At 56.7% G+C, this 20,609-nt stretch overlaps 1 protein-coding gene across 3 annotated transcripts in view; it reads right to left on the minus strand.

Annotated features, from left to right (window-relative positions):
- Nucleotides 1–20,485, minus strand: part of PLXNA2 (plexin A2) — a 139,181-nt gene extending 118,696 nt beyond the window's left edge. Inside the window, exons 1-3 of one of the 3 annotated variants that reach the window (XM_042013565.1) lie at nucleotides 20,292–20,451; nucleotides 1,102–2,356; nucleotides 498–680 (exon numbers count right to left, since the gene is read on the minus strand). In XM_042013565.1, the coding sequence (XP_041869499.1) occupies nucleotides 498–680; nucleotides 1,102–2,289 (1,371 nt within the window). In that variant the 5' untranslated portion in view covers nucleotides 2,290–2,356; nucleotides 20,292–20,451. Of the gene's footprint in view, nucleotides 1–497; nucleotides 681–1,101; nucleotides 2,357–13,682; nucleotides 13,896–20,291 lie in introns of those variants that run through there. The other 2 variants (XM_042013566.1, XM_042013567.1) reach the window with 2 other exon arrangements.
- Nucleotides 20,486–20,609: the final 124 nt, after the last annotated feature.

Here is a 20,609-nt window from a genome sequence, read left to right on the forward strand (position 1 = left end):
GACTGATCAATCATCCAGCAGGAGGGAAGAGGCAGAGGGAAGCAGTAGGACTCTGCCCTGAGGCTTGGTTCCAAAAGCAGCCACATGAACCCATTCCCATCTCTCCATGACCAAAATCCCGCCTCCACCAGCAGCTCCAATGGCTTCCTAACTCATGGTCTCCTACACCAGTTGCAGAAGGATTGCTGGGAAACAAAACTACTGCAAGATTTCCATCAGACCTCATTTGGTTCCTTTTCCAAGACCACCCTGCAGCAGCTTCCACTGCACCTTTCCCAAAACTTGGCACTTCAGAACAAACCACACTAACAGCGCTGAGGGCTGAGCTCTGCCTCACCAACACAGGCTCTCTGTGACCCAAACCCTGCGACTTCCACTCCTGCTTCACTCCCAGTTTCCCACTGGGAAGCACCCATAAGACACAGCAGCAGTGACGAGCATCCCGAGAGAGACAAAACCCAGCTCCTGGCTCTCCAGAGCCACGGGCACAGGCTTACCTTCTTCAGCCTGCCCGTCTTGGTGCCCACAAAGAGCACGCTGTAGCCGTTGTAGACGTAGGAAGCCACGGAGGTCATGCGGTCGCGGCTGGAGGTGAAGAGCGTCACCCCGTCCACGGGCACCGAGCCCCCCAGGGGCTGGTTGATGTCGAGCCCGCAGAAGTTGTCATCGATGGGGACTGGCTGGAAAGACAAGGTTTGGGGCAGCTGTGAGTGAAACAGAGCCCAGGGCAGCCCCACACACTCGGGGTGGTGTGCAGGGAGCTGGCGGTGCCGGCAGCAGGGTCCGGGGGCCACCAACGGGCCACCCCCTGCCAGCTCCGGCCACCTTCCCCAGGGATCCTCGAGCTTGCAGAGCCCCAGGTTGGGAATGGCAAAGACTCGCAGGAAGCTGCACACCTTCATTCTGCCCTAACACCATCCCTTCCCTCATTGTCATCCCACTGTAGGATGAGAGCATGGATTAAAGGGGAAGAGTGCTCTGAATTCAGGGAAACTGAGGCACAGATGGACTGATCCCACTCTGCAAACTTGTGTCCCACTGGGGCAGGGATTGATCCCGGCTCTCGAGGGCTCTCACAGCCAACACCCAGCGCATCCTTACCGCTTTGGTGCACTGGACATCCTTCCCCAGCAGCCAGTTGAGCTCCAGGTTGCCCTCGCCCTGGTAGCAGGACTGCAGGCGCTCCTTGATGTGGGCGTTGATGGTGCGGATGGGGAACACGCAGAGCGCGGAGTCGTCGGGGGGGTGGTGGTACTGCTTCTGCCCCTTGGAGAAGATGGCAAAGAGCACGTCCTCCTGCGCCGTGATGTTGAGGGCCCTGGCCAGCACCTCTCCCGGCTTGGACAGATAGGCGGCCTGCAGCAGCCGGTACTCCGTGTCCCCCCTGACGCAGCCGAAGGGCAGGGACACGTACGAGTGGAACTTGGGGTCGTCCTTGCACAGGCGGACGATGCGGGAGGTGTAGAAGAGGTCGCTGGCAGAGTTGATGGAGACGCCCTCGGGGGTCTCCGGCTGCACGGTCAGAAAATAGACGAAGTTGCCGCTGGCGAAGCCGTAGATGTAAAAGATGTCGAAGTGCGAAACCAGGGCCAGCGTGTCCGAGGGGATTTTGATGAGGGACGAAACAAAGTCACTGTGGAGCTCATAATCCAACATCGCCGACGACTCCGGGTCCCGGGGCAGCTTGCGGCTGGAGAGGGTGGGGAAATAATCCTGCTTGCCGTCCACTGCCGTGCCGATGAAGAGCTTCCCGTCCTCGCCCTCGGAGCGCACGATCACCCCGTACATGGTGCCCGTTTTGTTGACGCTGGACAGGTAATGCTCCTTCTTGTGCGAGGGCTCCACCAGGATGAAGAGGTCGTCGAGGCGCAGCAGCTTGCAGACCCCCTGGTAGAGGCTGCCGCACGCCAGCAGCCGGTTCTCGGAGTAGTCGATGATGAGCAGCTTGTTGACGTTGTTGGTGAGCGTGAGGACCTCGCTGCATGGCTGCACGATGAGGGGCGGGTAGCAGGATTTGTTGTCCTCCTCGGGACCAGTTTTGTGAGCCACCAGAATGGTCAGGTTCCCCGAAAGCTTGTACACCCTGTTGATGGCCCCCACGTAGACGGCCCCGGTGCCCCGGTGCACCGTCAGGTGGTTGAACGTCCAGTCCCGGTTCTCCGAGTGGAAAGTGTTGAACAAGGCATTGCTGGACACGTTCCGGGAGAGCGATGCCAGGAAGAGGCAGAGCAGAGCCACTGACCAGCCATCAGAGTCCAGTACCCGAGGCCAGTTCCTCCTCTGATCCATCCTGGGAAAGGCAAACTCCGTGTCCCCCGCACGTGTCCTGAGCCCCGGCAATGTCCCTCACATGGTTCTGTGGAGAGAAGAACCACCCAGAGCCAAGGATTAGATCCCGTGTGCCCTGCAGATAAAATTCAAAGGAGGCTTTCTAATTACACAGTCCTTGAGATAAAGCGAGGATGTCTCTAAGCACAACAAGAATTAAGCAAGTCCACAATGTACTGGCGAACAGTTCAGGTCGATGTTTTACCACTTGTTTCAGCCCCTGCATCTTAATTTGTGATGTGGTTTGGCTGTTTAGAACACGCTCTGCTCAGCCAGGGAGGGGAGAACCAGCTCCAGCCCAAGGCAAAGCCCGCGGTTCACAGCCCCAGCCATCCATCTGCAATCTTGGCTAGAAGGGTGTCTCCTGCAGGGTTTGTTGCTGGAAGCAGCAGAGGAAACAAGAGCTGTTCTTCACCTTTAAACCCTCTCTGATTTAATTTGGGAACCTGAGAAAGAAGCCTCATGCCGGCAAATTCACTAAGCACAAACACTGAAGGTACTGACATCTCCCCTCAGCCCGTCCCCAGAGCCAGAAGTGCCTCTCAAGCAGGTGCATTTTGGGCAGGAACTCCCTCACCAGGTACTTTCCTGCCAAAAAGCAGCTGCCACCAAGGTGGGAGCACGTGGTTAGATCAGCCACCAAACCTGCCAGCAAGGGAGAGACCACCCTTGCCTGCTCAACCTGACCACAGAGGTGTCTGACTGCATGGACACAGAAAACCACCACGAAGTTCTCCTTTATCCCAAATTCTGCATTCTTTACATGCTCCAGGCTGGGCAGGCAAAGGAGCCACTTCAGGGACATCCTTCCTCGCCTCAGCGTCACCCCAGCCTGGGAAGAGGCTGAGGATGAGCCACAGTCTGCACCCATCCCCTGCCAGCAGGGCCAGGCCAGCGCCAGCACGCACCCCACGGAAACCCTGCCCTCGGCAGCTCTGATGCCCCTGCCCTGGGTGCCAAGGCAGGAGGCTGCTCCCTCACCCCCTGATAATGGATGCTGCTCCTGGTTTGGTACTTGAAACAATTCCCAGCACTGCACAGCCACTCTGAGCTCGTGAGTGTCACTGAACAGCCGCTCTTTAGGCTTGTTCCCGCCGGGAGCCGGAGACGGCTGTTCCTGAGAGGTGACAAAGGAGCTCTGTCCCTGCGCTGCCGTCTCCGTGTCACTGACAGGAGACACGACAGGAGAGAGGGAGCAGTAATGGGTTTCTCATTCTGCTCAGGGACACATTTCCCCAGCTGCTTCCCTCTCGCTGCCAGGCTCGGCATTCCCACCTTTGGCTGTGGTGGTTTCTCTGTCCTGGGGAGGACACGGACCCTGCCACCCTCTCAGCATTGTGGGGACGGCTGTGGCACAGAACGGCTGCTCCCGCTGCCTTCCCACATCCACGGCAGCACCAGGGGGACTCCCCGGCTCTTCTCACTACATGTCTGAGTGAACGGCCCAACACCGTTCCCTGACCCGGAATCTTTCCAAATGGCACAGATCAAATCGTTCCCAGGGATCTGGGAGGATCCTCTCCGTGCTGGTGACACGTGGTGGGCACTGACACCTGATCACGGGGCACAGGGGTCTCAGAGCAGCTCTGCCTGGAGCCCCACGGTGCCCCAAGCCCTGGGACATGGTCCTTTACAGGCTCTGCTTCAAGGGAAGCCCCACAAGGGAGAGATCCTGCAGAGAACAGGGAGGCCCTGCTGTAAAGCTCAGCACACACAGCTTTCCTGTTCAGCAGCTCCCAATCTTTAAAAAGTTGTTCCACTGCAAGGCGAGACAAGGACGGTGCAGGCCAGAAATGAATGCAATTAAATAATTAACTTTACACACATCTGGACGTGTGGGACAACAGCAGCTCTGCACTTTGACCACAGCAGTTTCAGATGTTTTTCAGCACATTTCCATGCCAAGCCAGCCCAAACCCAGCGCAGCGTGGAGCTGCTGTGCAGCAGGGCTGTCAGCTGGAGCCCAGCCTCTCTGCTGTGCCTCACAGGGAAGGTTTTGCGGAGCGTTTGTGAACAGTCACTGCCAACGGCAGGAGAGATCAGCCTGGAAAGAGAATTTGCACTTTCAAAGGTTATCTGAACATGACAGAGCACAGCCATGAGCTGCCACCCTACCCAGCCATCCCCGGATCCGTGTCACCCCCCGGGGCAGCTCCTGCAGCTCCCACGACCCCAGGGCTGGGGCAGGACGTGAGGGTGCAGGGCTGGGCAGAGCTCAGCAATAGACACCAAACAGCAGGGGAACCCACTGCCTGCGAGGGTTAGGTGGCATTTGGGGAAGGAGTCCTTGGCTCAAAGGATGGGGAGAGGTTGGCAGAGGCTGCCAGCTGTGGCTGCCACATCCCTGAAGTGTCCAAGGCCAGGCTGGACGGGGCTCGGAGCGTCCTGGGATGGTGGAAGGTGTCCCTGCCCATGGCAGGGGGAGGAACGAGATGAACTTTAAGATCCCTCCGAACACAAACCATTCTATGATTCTCTGTGGAGGAGGCCAAACACCTGGGGAGTTAAACACCAGGAGAATGGGTGATTTTAGCTCTGATCCTTAATACCATTTGATCATTAATTTTTCCTCTTTTTCTTTTTTTTTCTGAAGAGAGTTTTAAAATACAGCCTCAGAAGCAATCTGCAGCTATTAGTAACGCAAGGTGAAAGCGAGAGTAAATTCAGGGACACAATATAAACCCAAGCAGCTGAAAGGCCTCAATTAGGCTGAAAGGAGTTATCTGGTATTTAAATAATTATTAGATTGAAGGAATAATCACAGGTCTGAGCCGATTTTTTCCCCCACTGTCATCCTAATGGAGACTATAATATTATTATTCAAATGCCCATGATTCTCATTGAGGGGGGAAGAAAAAAGGGCTCATTTAATCTCCATGCGACAGGGCTTCAGGAGGCACCATTAGTCATTTCTCTCATTTCAGCTGTCACTCACTCATGGGCACCACAGTTTGTCATTAGTGGCGTTTTGTGCACACCAAAAAACCCACAAAAAACAGGGGAAAAAAGGAAAATTAAAGCCAAAACAACAAGAGAATCTCCTGTGGCAAATGACGGCTCAAAGGCACAATTCTGATGTCACCAGTGTGGCAGCTGCGTTTGCCTGGTGGTGGCGGTGGCTTTTCTTTGGGGGTGGGGTCGGTGTGGTGAGCAGTGATTTACACTCAGCACTGCTGGGCCCTCAGCCATCGCCTCTGCTCCCTCAGCTCCTGTGTTCCTGGGATATTTCACCTGCTCTGGATGTGCCCCAGCACCTCCAGGACACAGCAAAACATCCCCAGTACCTTCACTGACCCCAGAACCTGCACTGACCCCGCCATCCTCACTGACCCCCTTCCTCACCTCCAGCCTCCCAGCCCCACAAGCTTTTCCCAATCTGTCCCTGTGGCTCCCCCTGCCCAGAGGCCACCAGGGTCCCCAAGGATGGGCAGAGGGGGAGCGGAGCGGGCCATAAATCCCATGCTGGCTTTGTGGGGGCTGTGTCCCTGAACAAACCCCGCAGAGGAATGACAGAGCCTGCCAGGAGGGGCAGAGGGGCTGGGATTGCTCCCTGAGCTGGGGTGGGCTCTGCCCTTTTTGCCCTTTAGAGCTCCATAGGATTCATGGCCGGGAGCGGGGGCAGCGGCCGGCTCCCAGCACTGCCCTCCCTGCGGTCAGCAGGCTGCCGCACCCCCCAGCCCTGCCCAAAGGGCCACCAGCAGCACAGGCTGCACGTGCTAAACCCAAAGACAGAACAAACCCTTCGGAACAACCTCAGCCCTGCCCCAGCCTGAGCCTTTCCCCTTCCATTGGCTCCGTATCAGATCTGCCCACAGGATGAGGGGAAAAGCCCCGAGTTTGGCCATTTCTTTGTAGGAACACAGGACCCTCATCCCTCCTGGAGCACATCGGGAACTGCCCTGCGAAACCTCTCCAAGCACTGGAGCTGCTGCAGGGATTGATCCCCTTGCAGGAGCGACGTTCAGGACACATTTGTCACCTATGGAGGACGACCTTACAATAATTCATAGGGTTTGGGTTTAATTAGACAAAAGATCTGAGCCAAACTGTCTGATGGAAGCTTCTCCAAGCCCTGGGATGTTTCCAGCATGGATCAGAGGTCTGGATGCTCAGGGCTGCCTCTTTGGCCAGGCCACCACAGCCAGAGGAGCCCCACGCTGCCAAATCCCCCCTGGCCCAGCAGAAACCTCTCCTCCCATTCACACAACCCCTTCCCTGCTCTCAGGCCTTTCTCCAGGAGGAGAAGCCTTGGCACGTCCATGCCCCGAGCAGAGGGTTTCCCTGGCTATCCTGGAGCAGGGAGCCTTGGCACTGATCCCTCCAAACCCCACCAGGCAGACACCACCCAAGAGCCTGAGCCCAAGGGGAGCTACTGGCGGCTCGGTGTGAATAACTGGATCTGTAACACAGAGCAATGGGGACGGCTCCTACCACCTCTTCTTGGCCTTTTTTTAAAATATTTTGACTCCAACAACAGTAAGAGCAAGCTGTAAATCACCAGGGAGGAGCCTGGAGCCAGCTCTGAGGTTTCTCCAGAGGTTACTGCCTCACAGGGATGACAAGTAACAAGCATTTCCTAAAACACAACCTGAACGCTTTGGGTTTTGGACCAAAGTCCACCTTCCTGGCTGGCCCTGGGCTTCCTGTCCCTGCTCCGTGCTGGCAGCCACTGGCAGGAACCGCGCCAGGAGCTGTGTACCCCTTCCCCGGAGCTGCTTGTTCCCAGGGATGACATTTCACAGGCTCGGCAGCGTTCTGAGAAAGAGTTAAGAGGGCAAAACACAGCATTGTGATTATTGCTTCCTCCAGGCCTGGGACAAGGAAGAGGAGGGGAAGAACAGAACCCAGCCACGAAAAGGCATTTCCCTGATAACAAACACCATCGCAGGAATTATGCACAAAATCTGTCCAGAGCCCAGATATTTGTTTAAACAACACACACTGTGCAAAGCTCTCCCCTCTGCCTCCCTCCTGTGCACACACATCCCAACAGGTCCAGAGAAACAGAAAATGCAGGGAGGGCCCTGTCCTAAGCCCCAGATTTGGAACTGCAGTTTGGAGGACAAGGACACAGCGCATCTGATGCCACCCCTGGCATTGTCCCAGATTTGCTGGACAGGTCTGGACAAGCTGTGCTCCTCAGTCCCCACCCCCAGGGAGATCCAAAGCAGGACCACAGCTGTGGCTGCCACCCAGCTGTGCCTCACAGCTGCAGTCATTTAACCCAGCAACCCCACAGGGCTTCCCCGAAAATCCATAACCAACCTCGGACACCTCAGTGGCAGAAATGAGACACCTTCTCCTTTCCCTGTGCTGACACTTGACACCTGCTCTCTGAGAAACCACAGCTGGCAGCTACTGAGCTTCGAGTGCACTGCTGTGAAACAGCTCATAAATTACCTTGCTTGGAGAGGGGAGCTGGGCAAGGAGGACTTTATTCCCCAGGCAGTCCCTGAGGACAGGCTCGAGGCTGGTGACAGCCTGACGTGCTGGAGCGCGGAGCAGAACAGACCCTGACTCTCCCAGCTGCCTTGAAGTCCGACACCAAGGGGAAATTCAACACTTGTGAAGTTTCATAGCTCGTTTAGTCAAGTTTTGGGAGGGCTCAGGTTCAGCCAAACCTGTGTAAAGAGGTCACTGGCTTTGGATAACGTTAAAAGAATGAGAGTTGGACGGAGAGTTGTGAGTGTCTAACGCAGCCTCCTGCTGCAAGGCCCAGCTGTTACAACCATCATTCCAGCGGAGTTTCTCTAGACTGTCCTTAAGGACCCCCAGAAACAGAATCCACAACCCCTCCAGGCAATCTAGGTCAGTTTTATGTGCCTCAGAAAGTGCTTTTCCTGGTTTCCTACCTGAGTCCTGATGGACTGAGCTTTATCCACCTCTCCACCTGAGCATCGTTTGATTATTCACGGACTTTTTTCCCAACAAAATGGAATTTAATGGCTGCTGACCTTAGGTGCAAGCAGATTAAACGATGAAATGATTTGCCCAAGGCTAAGCAAAAGGTCCCAGTGGCAAGGCAGGGAGTTTTATCTCCCAAGCCTCAGCCCAGCACTGTGTCCCCAGGTGACATCCAGCTGCAGTTTATTACAGGAGAATATTACAGAGCAGCACGAGGGAGGATCACAGAGCGGCCACCGAACTGCAGGAGAAAAATAAGCAGCAGCTTCTCCTGGCCTCACTCCAGCACACCACAGGCGAGTGAAGAACCCCAGCTTCAAATTAAATGCGTCCCCAGCCACTCCATTAAACAGAAATCCTGCACCAGAGCTCCTATGGCTGTGCCAGCGCCGTGCAGCGAGCGCTGTTCGTTATCCCCACTGCCCACGGCAGCCAGAGGTGTTTACACAGTAGCCACAGCGCTGTTACCTAAGTAAACCAGGAAATGGTGCATCTGTTCAAATTAGGTTCTGAGATGCTGGATCCCAGCTGTGCAGCGCTGGGTCTCGCTCAGCCAGCGGTGCTGGAGCTGTGGGGAGCACGGCACTGCCTGTGAGCACCTCCAGGCACGTTTGGGGGTTCCTGGCGGCGCTCCCTGCCGCTCCAGAGCGGGGTTATCTCCTGGGATTGGCAGCAATAAGCGCCAAGCCAAGCCTGCACACCCCCAGGCCACCCTGCTGTCCATCCCCATCCCTGGGAGGGCAGGGGAAGGGGTGGGAAGAGCAGGAAGATGCTCAGGGAGAGGTTCATTCCTGCTCCATGCCCAGCACCAGCTCCCTGCTTCCCTCCACATTCCAGCTGCCAGTCACAACCCCAGCATTCCCAGCACACACAGGGGAGCAACTGTCACCCAGGTGCCGCTGTGGGAGCACGAGGACTTGGGGAGGCAGAACACAGCTGCAAAAGCCCTTAAATGAACAGGAAAAGCCGAGCAGACAGGGTGATGCAGGACGGAGGCCACACAGCACTGAAGAACCCTTCAGGCCCATTAACCAGCCCCTGGCAGGCCTGGCCTGGTGGAAGGGTGGGCTGGGAGCTGCAACCACCACCAGCTCCAGCAGCCACCCCAAGGAAACGCCTTTACCCCCCAAGAGCCTCTTTTCCAGGGCTGGCTGCCCTTCCAAGGGCATCCCTCGGGTGCTTGATTCAGTTTTTGACAGTGTTTCAAGGTGCTTGAACCCTGGGAAGGGCGAAGCAGCTTCATCCCTGCCCAGTCTGCTCCACCCACCTCTAGAAGTGACCATCACAGAGCTCAGACCCACGGGGATGGTCCCTGGCCGTGGGCAGGGTCCCACCATGGCCTGGGGATCAGTGTCTGGGGGCTCCCAGGGGTGGCAGGTGCCCCCAGCCTCATGTCCTGAGGTCCAGGCAAGGACCCCAAAGCCTGGAGCCATCTCACCTCTGTGCCACCAACAGCTGAACATCAGCTCCTCTCCCACAGCACTGGGACATTAATGTCTGCTTGAGAAAGTGGCTCCTTCACACTCGTGTGCTCCCTGCTCCTCTGCCCTGCTTTTCAATTTCAGAGCTCTGGCAGATCTCTGATTAATTCAAGCCTGTTTAATAACCCTTCTGTTTAGATGAAACGAGCTGTCTTGTTTTCTTTATTTTTAACACTAACTCTCGTCTCTTTGCTAAGGATCTCTGTCATTTAAAAAGTTCTCTCTCTCCAACCAAGCTGATAATAAGATGGAGAAAGCAGCTGCTTACGTCCACATCTGACATCAGCCAGAAGTTCCGAGGCTAAAGAGGGGCCGGACACTTTGATGGATAAGATATCCCAAAAGCCTGAGCAAAATCAGGAGCTTTACAAGTTCCTGTGTAGCTCAGAGCAGGGCACAAACCCCGGGACTCTGGGGACAATGTGAGCGACAGGAGAGGAGGCTGGGGAGCACCCACACTCCTCACCCAGGAAGGGTCACGGTGTTTCTGCCTGTGGGGGTGGAAAATATTCCATAAAAGCCCCTGGAAGCTGCTGCTGCTGCTCAGGCTGTGTCCCACACTGTGCCCCCGGCATGGCAATCGATTGGCCATGGGCTGCTCCAGCTGCTCCCAGCCTGGCACGGCATCCACAGCCTGTCCCTGCTCCCGTGGCTCCCACCTTCCCTTGTCACCTGCTCTGCTGTGACATCCTCACGCCAGAGGGTCCTGAGGCGGCGTGGCCACTGCCCAGCCCGGCCTCGTCCCTCCCAGCCCCTGCCCCGTCCCACCCAGAGCCCACCAGGAGTAACAGCCACACCGGGAATTCCAACGGGAGCGAGCCGGAACCGCTCAGCTGTCTCCTGCCTCTCTGGATTTCAAAGCTGCACTTGTCTGGAGAGCAACTGAGTCATTTCCTTCCCAGATCCAGCCTGTCGGACGGGCTCCAGCCGTGCCCGGAAAACAATAAATCCTTCAAGGACGTGTGAGGCCATATTTCACAGGGCTGCAGCGAGCCTGCCTGCCCCGAGAGCCCCTCAGCACCCCTGGATTCAGCACTGCCCCAGCCGAGATGTCTCACCCTGGCCCAGTCCCATCCCAGCTGTCCCCAAATCCCCAGGGCGCTGCTTTGGATGGACCCGCACAGGGATCAAAACCACCCCATCAGCCCCGAGTGGACACATCACCAAGATGGGCTAAGAACCGACCACAGAACTTCCAGGATTCCATAAAATACACAGAGGATGCCACTGGGAGAGAAGCTACGGTTGAACTTGTGGCAGGACTCCTTTGGCAAACCCAAGGGTACATCACAAAAGGAGTTTCGTCCAAAAACACAACAGAACAACTTGTGAGAACCAGCTGGTTCCTTTTTACAAATCCCCCCTTCACAACCACAGACTGCTCCTCCAGATCCCAAAAACATTCCTACAAAGCTCCAGGACTCGGGGGGCAAAGCCAAAACTCAACAATTGGAGCTGTCTCTGGCCCCAAACCTGTGGAACTTTCACCGAAACAACCCAGCCGAGATGCTTGCCCAAAAAGAACCTCCCAGAGCTGAGGAAAACCGGTGATCTTGGAAAATCCAGGAGCACTTCAGTGCTGCTTCCTTTGTCTGTTTGGAAGCTGGAAGCAAAGAGCAACTGAGTTCCATCAAGGATCACAAGACTTTTAACCAAATGATCTCACACGGATGAGAACAAACTAAATGACAAGGAAATTAATAGGATATCCCCTTCAGTAACACGATGGCTAAAGTAGATAATCTGCCCAAGTGTCATGTTTATAATGGGAATTTGCAGAGAATGAAGCAGGAATTTGCAGAGATGAAAAAAAGAGCCTAAATTCTGCTTCTTCTCATGTTAACATTTGCACAGTTTGTGACAAAAATAATGCTTTTATTAAAATCTTGGGAGGAGAAGGAAATTAAGCCAAAATTGTCTGGTTTTCAATAGATCTTTGCAGCTCAGAGGGTGGGAGAGCAGGTTCTGGTAGGGCAGGCGAGCTGCCCAGAGCCCTGTGCCAGCAGGACTCACCCCCAGGGAGACCACTCCTTTATTAAAAGTCAATTAAATCTCATTTCAGTGACACAGAGCTCATTGGCACCAGTCTGTGAGGCAGTGAATGGTTAAAACCCCAACACAGGTTGCTGAATTCACACTCAGAAGTGAAGAACCCCTTCTGCAAAGTCAGCGCAATCCCGCCCAACCTGTCCCTCCTGAGGCCAAACCTCCCAGTGACCCAGCACCCTGGGCTGGCCTTATTTTTATCTTTTATTTTTTTTTAAAACAAGTTACACAACACCCTTGGAAGTCCTTACAAGAGCCTCTGCTTTTGTTTCTCTCTGGGAATTTGTCCTAGCACCGCTGAGCCCAGCACAAGCCGCGGCCACCTCGACTCCAGGGAATTCATCTGGTGGAACCGATGGGACCGACTTGTCCCTGTCACACAGAACTTGTCCCTGTCACACGATTCCTGCCCTGAAAAGCAGAGTTACACAAGCCCTTGTGGCAGCACCTCATTATGGCCCGGGGGACAAGCACGGGGGCTGCTGCCTCTCTCTCCCCGTGAACTCGGCAAGTTTGGCCCGAGCTCCTCGGTTGCTATGAGATTTTTAAAGGCAGTCTGAACCTGTCACCACTGAGCAGGCTTTTAACACAATTCTGCTCCACGAGGCTCCTCAGCTGCCAGTGGAGCCAAACACTCCAGGACAGAGCTCATCCTCGCAGCTGCTGGAATTAACTCCTTGAGAACTGCAGAGAAAACTTCACAGCTAGGACAGAAGGATCCTGCAGTGCCCCTTTTTCTGCCACAGCATCTCCCAGCCAAGCAAATTGCTGGGGATGTTTTTCCATCTGGCCCTCCCGGCTCCAGTCACACAATGGATGATGCCTCTGATGCTAAATTGATTTGGAAATCCAGAGGGGCAGATGGCAAAGGTCAGGATTTTTGGACGTTTAAGGCAAACACAAAAGCATTTCTCATTCTAAGGTGGACTTTGAAAAGCTCTTACTGTCAGTTTGCTTACTCTGGGTTTATCATAGGATTCCAGAATGGTTTGGGTTGGAAGGGACCTTAAAGCACATCCAGTTCCACCCCTGCCATGGGCAGGGACACCTCCCACTGTCCCAGGGTGCTCCAAGCCCCATCCAGCCTGGCCTTGGACACTGCCAGGGAAGGGACCTTTAAGGTCCTTTTCAACCCAAACCATCCCATGGTTCTATGTTTTTACTCCAGTGCAGATTTCAAACCTGTGAAATGACAAATTTTAAGCATAAGAAAAATCAAGGCAGTTAGGAAACCTCCAGGCATGCTCCCTTTTCCTCCCCACCTCTTCACACTTCCATTAAAAATCAAAAGGAAATTCACAGGCTTTTCTTTTTTTTTTTGTTTAAATAACATTCCAGGCTGTGACATAAGCCAGCAAAGACAGGAAATACGATCATGAGGGCAGAGCTCCATCCTCCGCTCCTGTCACTGCGACTTTTTGGGGACTTGGCAAATGACTGAGTAGAGGAGACAGCCGGCGTGTTTTATGGAGTTGAACTGTAACATCCCTGTTCCGCAGCCAACTCCCCGTTCCTCTGCTCTGACACCAATAAATCTGCCCAGCCACGGGGAACAAAGCTCTTCACACGAGCTGGCCACACGTGAACCCCTCAGATTTGGCTGCCTGGGCAAGTACCCAGCCCCTGGGCTCTGCTATGTGTAAATATTCCCCAAAAAGAGGGAAAACGCCCATTTCAGTACCGTCACCTGGGGGTTTAACCCTGCTACCAACACACTGCCACTCACCACAGCTTTCCCAACTGCCAGTTCCCAGAACCTCAGCTCTCATTCCGAGGGGGAAATCGCCACTTTGGGCTCGAAGGAAAACCCTGCCAAGGCAAACTCGGAGAGCCCAGAAATCGAGACACAAATCCAAACAACTCAAAGCCTAATTTTAAGCGTTGTCCAAGTATTAACCTCAAAGGCTCGGAGCACAAACTCACTTTTTGGAAGCTCATTCCCAGGTGAACAAACCAAAGCAGGGTGATTCAGGAGCACCTGGAAAACACCTCCAGATTTCTGCCCTTCTCTTGCTGGACGCCCAGTGTCCTCCAGCAGGACCGGTGCACACACGAGGGATCAGCGCGGGCTCCCACCCGATGACAGAACCGCCACGGAGGAAGAACTGCACATGAATCTCCCTGGGAGGAACCTGTTCCCAGGCTGGCTGAGCCTGGAAATGACAGGAGGAACTTCTTCCACGCTGAGTCAGGGAGTGACGGCGGCTGCAGGGCCGCGGTGGCCGTGCTTCCTCCCCAGCGCGCGTCAGGAGCCGGCGGCAGAGCCAGCGCTGCCCCACAGCTTTCCTGTTTTCCCCGCTGCCTGCGGCTTCCCAGACACGGGACAGGGACACGGGGCTCCGGAGCCTGACACTGCAGGGGTTAAACTGCTGGTGTGGAAATGCTGTCAGAGGCAGACAGGAGCAGCAAGGAAAACGAGCTGTTTGCTTCAGCCTGTCCTGGGACACACCGGGAATGGCTCTCCAAGGACAGTCGCTCTCCCATCCACCGCCCCTTAAGTAGGAAAATGGGATAAGATTTGCCTGTGCATCCCAAGGGCTTCCCCCACACCCTGCAGCATTCCCACTGCTGATCCCCACGCACAAGTCAAAGCCAGGGCAGGTGGGAGCCGCTGGTCCAGCCCTTGGAGAGCCCTGCCAGCCCCTCCAGGCCACACAGAGGGTCAGCGGCTGGGCCCACGCTCAGCCCTCCCTACCTATGCCCCCTTCTCCGAACACTCTCCTGCTCACACGGATTATTCCTGGTGCGGGTTCCCACAGAGGCTCCTGCCAGAGCAGCACCTCCCCGTGCTCCCACCAGGACGTGGCTGGGCTGTGACACACGGATGGCGTTGGTGGCCGTCACACGCACAGGGAGAGCTCACGCCACCGCGGACCCAACACCCACTCACCGCGCTCGGAGCGGCAGCCAGGCCGGACCCTGCCCTTCCCGTCCAGCTCCAGCCGTGAGACACCAGGCTCGAGCTCCAGCCCCGAGGCCCCACGGAGCCCCCAGCCCCCGGCACAGCCCCGGGGAGGCGCAGAGGAGCCCTGGGGAGGCAGCGGCGGCAGCGGGAGGAGGAGAGGTGAGAGGTCAGGGCAATATTTACTCAGATGTCACCTTTCACTTTTATGAAGTGGGGAAACGGTGCCGGAGCAGGAAAAGGGCTGCGAGGGACGTTCCTGCCTGGGAGGCTGCTGTGACGCCAAGCACAGCACGGAGCCGGCTCTGGAGAGCCAGGGCCTGGCTGGGGCAGGACTCTCAGACCCCTTATGGGGCTGGGGATGGGCTCCCAGGCTCCAGCTGGGAATGGCTGGACAGGCAGGAGCTCTGAAGAGCCTCTCCTGGGCTTCAGCAGGGCTCTCCCAGGCTCCCTCTCCCTGTGCCTTCGGAGATCATCTGGACTTTTTCATAACGTGACTCCGATACCTTTTATCTCCTGCTCTGAATGCAATTTTCGCCCAGGCAAAGCTGGATTAAAGTTTCCTAGTAGGATACATTTATCTCGCTTCTCACTCCCCCATCCCCACCTCCCAGGTCGATTTCAGCCAAACAGAAGCTGCGATTACAGGGACAAACATGAGATGGGCTCTCTCTGATAAGGAGGGGAGGGCTCCTCTTTGCCAGCGCCCCATCCCTGGCAGCTCCCCCCACGCAGCATCCCGGTACCCAGCCCCTCCGAGCCGCACGGACGAAGCAGAATTCCCACTCCAGCGCGGCGGGGAACACGCAGCACACCAGGTCCACCACTGACACGTGTTGCACTCGTGGGCTTGGGAAACTTGTGCTTCCTTGGGAAAGTGCTGCTGGAGCAGCCTCGCCCCACCCGAGAGCTCCGCTGGGGCGCAGCGGGCAGAGGAGCCACCTTTCCACGGCCAAGGAGTGGGGACACAGCCCCAGCCAGCCTGGATCACCCGGGAATGTCAAAAAAGCACCAAAAACCTCCTGTCCCCCCTCCGGTGCTGCGGTCAGCAAAGCCCCAGGTCAGATTTCCGGCCCCTGTACCCCGTGCCCCCATCGCCACCAGCCAGAGGCCGCAGCTCAGTGCGGCTTTGCTCCTGGCTGGGTTTGTGTTCGGTTTTTAGTTGGATCCAGAGGATCCCCTCTAGTGGGATGAGGAGGAATTTCAAGCCCACATCCCACCCCCAATCTCCCCCAGCTCTCTCTGTGCTGGCCGTGGGGCCCAGGGTGGGTGCTGGGCTGCCACGGGGAGCAGGCTCAGGAGTTACTCAGCTCATTTTGCCTTTTTCCCCATTGGAGGTAAATCCAAAGCCAGGCTGCAACGTGGATGCCAGGGAGGCAGCGCAGGCGGGGAGAACGGAGGGAAGAGAAACACTGCAAACATGAGGATAAATCCCCTTCACAGCAGCAAAAAGAGATGATTTCCATCCGCCAAACACCTTTGGCCATAAGGGGCCACCTGGCCCGCGTGTGTCACCGGGCACTCCCCGCAGGACAGGGGTTGGAGGTGGCAGGGCCACCCTGTGCCACAGCAGCACGTGGGGACCCGGCGAGGCTCCCCCAGCCCGTGTCCCTGCCGGCGCCACCCCGCAGTAAATCCATTTATTTCCACTGCAGAGAGCGGCTCTGAGCACGGGCCCCGGGCGGCCGCCACTGCCGCCCAAGGACAGCGCGCTCAATTCTGCTTTTGTTGCCGCTTCGCTTTTCATCCCCGGCTCCCCGCTCGGGCGCACAAAGAGCTCGTGGCCTCCTCGGACCGAACGCCGGCGAGTCTCGCTGTGCCCTCGCCCTGCCCGGGGAGGAAGGTGGCACCCAGCGAGCGCGGCCGAGGAGGTCCCCAGGGATGCTCCGGCTGACACCGACACTTCAGCTCCTTCAGATCCAGCCCCCGGCAGGAGCTGGGAGCACCTTTTCCGCCTTGGCTCCCCCTGCCCTCCCCTTTGCTGTTGTGGCGGTGGCCTCCCAGCCAAGCTGGTTAAGAGATTAACACTCTAAAAACCACATTTACTCTAATTAGCCATGAAATCTTTGTAACTAAGTGAAAAAATGTTTCCCTTGAGGGATTTTTGTCCATTCATCACTGTTTGAATTGCCAGGGAGGGGGGTGGGGAACAGAAAAGAGGGGGGACGAGAGAAGAAACCCTCAGATCTAATGAATTAATAGCAGAATGCCCTGGGGGAGCAGCGGCTCCTCCACAACACGGGCACCTCAAAGGGGGCTTTTCACAGCTCGCCGAGGGGACGCTGCTGAATTATTTCGAGTTAACAGACTGTAACAGCTCTGCTCCCGTTTGAGCCGGGCAGCTTGGCCAGCGCTCCGCTCCTCCCTTCCCTTCCCCTCCCTTCCACGGGGACGGACAGACGGACGCTGTGCCCGGCCAGCTGGGTGCCCCTGCCCTGCAGACAGCCGAGGGGGGGGGACAGGGCACTGCTGGCAGCACCACCAGTGCCCCCAGTTCCTGTTGTACCGGGAAAAACATTTCGGAGTTAGGTGGGAGGGGAGGCAGAGAATCTTGCCACAACTTAGGCCCATAAATATTTCATATTGCTGGAAGAAGAACGATTATATTCCTGCCAGCACTTTTCTTGTGTATTTTAAATGTGTCACCGCCTTCTACTTTCTCCCCCGTTTGTGTTTCTTGTAACAGGCCCATGAAATAAAGATTAGCTGAATAATCAAGAGTGTTTAGAAATGTGAAGGGGCCTGTCTCAGGAGCACTGCGTGCTCAGGTTCATCTTTTTTCAGGTTCCCCCCCCTTTTTAAGGATGCCAAAGGCAGATGGGGGAGCGCGGTTTGCACAGGGTGGAAGTGAGGGGAGCGGAGCCCGAGCGCGGGGATGGGGAGAGCGGAGAGCACGCGCTGCCCCGTCAAAAATGACAGGCTGAGCGCCATGAGGAACAGGGGGGCACTCTCCCCCATTACATATTTATTGTTCAGGCTGCAGAGGGGCCAATTAAAACAGCTTGATCACTGCCGTGTTCGAGCAGCCACGGATGTGCTCGGAGAGGCAGGATGAGAGAGGCAGGTGCGCACGTTCCTGTTGGGATGCGGCGCAGTCCCTTCTCCGAGAGCCACAAACCTGCCCCAGTGAACAAAGGTACCCCTGCTCCTGCAGGAGATCACCCCTCGGTGAAAAAAGGTGCCTCTGCTCCCCCAGGAGATCACCCCTCGGTGAACAAAGGTGTCCCTGCTCCCCCAGGAGATCACCCCTCGGTGAACAAAGGTGTCCCTGCTCCCCCAGGAGATCACCCCTCGGTGAACAAAGGTGTCCCTGCTCCCCCAGGAGATCACCCCCGGTGAACAAAGGTGCCCCTGCTCCCCCAGCAGAGCGTCACGTTGGCACCCAGCAGCCAGCCCAGCTTCCCACCTTCAGCTTCTCACCACTCACGCAATTTCTAAATATCGGCTTTGCTTTCTCTCCCAGTTCAGCTCCTCATCTCAGCTGCCCACGGCATGAGACAGTCTGCACCTACATCTGCCCTAGCTTTTGGGCAACCTTTCCCAGGCATGCTCGAGATTCCCACATTTAGCTGCAACAGGAGTTCCCGAAGTAAGTTCTGGAAAGCCTCGTGGCGGTACCTAAATGGGAGATGTCGGGAAGAGCCTGCAAACCACACATTTCCCCGAGACTCCACGGGGTCTGCCCAGCAAACTGCTCCAAATGTCATTTCCATTTAGCTGCTTTGTGAGCCAATTTGTCACGTCCTAATGCAATTTGCTGAGGAGAGTTAAAGAGCACAGGGCAGGAGCAGTCACCCCTTCCTTCTCCGGGCTCCCGCAGCCAGCCTGCGTCTGCAGCTTCCCTCTTGCATCCAGCTGGAGTTCCCTTCTGCCGGGAAGCAGGGGAAGCTCAGGGTTAATGCAAAGAACAGGGCAGAGCACGGGAAGAGCATGGAAAAAGCTGCTTCCATCATATTGGTGGATTATGTGCAGATCTTACGCAGCATCTGTTACCTGCTTGCACCGCACCAACACCGCACCAACTCCACCAATTGTGGAGTTTCCCCCCGTTCTGAGCCGGGGGGAAACTCCACAATTAATTACATCAAACAACACCATAACGACAATAAGGAGTAGATTGGGTTACTTTATCTTCTTGCAACAAGCGCTGGGGATGTGGTTAGAAGAGTTGGGGGGGATGACTGCCTTGCCAGATAAGCCATTTCTCAACTGGCACTGTTGGGTCACGTCCCTCACTGCTCGTACCAAGCCTCGCAAATCAAAGCTGCTTTATCTGGTCCCCTGCACCACCCTAAAATACCACATTTGAGCTTTAAGGGTCCTCGAAGTGACAACAAATGGCAAAAGGACAGCAATAAAGACCAAAAAAGCCCCATTGAGTTCTAAAGGATCTAACACCCCTGTGTTAAAGGTAAAAAGCCAAACATCTGTTCCGAGGATGGCACAGATTCTTGCGAGGCATCTGTCCCTCAGCTGTAAGTAGGTCATCTCATTTCACTTTAGACACCGTTATCAATGAAGCCATCCAGAGCAGGAGGGACAGGACCTTGTCCCCAGCTCAGCTGAGGTCTATCAAGCACACTGAAGCCACCAGCGAAGCATCAAGTGCTCAGCAAAGAGCAGGAGCAGCCTTTGAGTGGTGGTTTCACATCATGGCACTCCGAGAACTTCACGTTCCCTCACCTCCCAGCCTCAGCTGCTGCTCACAGGCGCGCAGGGGATTTTTTTCCCTCCGCCACTTTACTATTCACCTCGCTTAAAATTAACCTATTGACTTTCTGATACCCCTTAGAACACAGATTAATTGAACATCACTCACTTCACCTCCAGGAACGTGCGAGTATTGGCCATAGCGTGAATGGAGACAAAGCTGGGAATGCCTGACCGTGCCAGGTTAAACGGAGGTCACAGCCGGCGAGGACAGCTCACACAGAGCAGCCTCGGCTGTCACCGACACCCATCCGACAGCTCCGGGGCTGCGGAAACCGGGACCATTACCCAGGAGTTGGGATTTGCCTCAAGGGAGCACAAGTGCATTCGGCATCTCTCCCTTCATCACCTTCCAAAAAGGCTCTTGCGGGTATTTAGGAAAGTTTTGGTGGGGATTTTATGTCTTTTCCCCTAAGATTCAAGGGTGATTTCCAAAAAGCGCCTCCTTGCTAGCAGGAACTTTTCATGGAGATGAGTTTATCCCGCTGCATCGGCTCCAGACCGTGACTGAGCGGTACCGAGCGGCCGCAGAATTAACGAGGAAACAGCGATGTCTAATGGGAACGCGGAGCGGCTCGGGGAGGGAGCAGGAGCTGGATTCCCTGGAACCGGGCAGTCGCAGGGGTTCTTCCATCACTTCCCCAGGCTCCCCCGGCACCCCCGCGCAGCTCCGCGGGCACGGCTGGGACCGGCGCGGCGGCGGGGCCGGGGCCGCCGAGCACCACCCCGCGCTCTGCAGCCCCCGGTGCCACCCGCGGCCCCCGGTGCCACCCGGCTCGGGCAGCTGCGGGCGGCACGGCGACCACGATCCCGAGCCTCCTCCCCGCATCCTCCGGCGGCAGCTGCCCAGCGGAGCCCCCACCCCGGGGACCCCCCGCGCCCCGGCGGGCAGCAGCCCCTCGCCATCCGCCGCCACTCACCAGCCCTCGCCGCTCCGGTGCCGCCCGCCTCCCGGCTCAGGGCGGGGGGATGCAGGCGGCCCCCGGCACCATGGAAATCCGGGGCCGGGCGGCCGCCGCTGCCCGCAGCCCCTCCGCCTCCCCCGGCGCGGCGCGGCTCGGCTCGGCTCAGCCCCGCCGGCCTCTCATCGCCTCCGCAGCCGCTGCCCGAGTGCGGCGAGCGCGGCTCGGCTGCGCTGCGCCCGCCCCGGCATCCGCCCGCCGCCCACCCCGCCGGCGCCGCGCCGGGGGAGGCGGTGGGGCTGCGGGCAGCGGCGGCCGCCCGGCCCCGGAGGTCCC

The sequence above is a fragment of the Corvus kubaryi genome, unplaced genomic scaffold (assembly GCF_017639235.1).
Source record: "Corvus kubaryi isolate FWS band 111438036 unplaced genomic scaffold, C.kubaryi_AGA036_p1.0 split1-37355, whole genome shotgun sequence".
Lineage (NCBI taxonomy): Eukaryota > Metazoa > Chordata > Aves > Passeriformes > Corvidae > Corvus > Corvus kubaryi.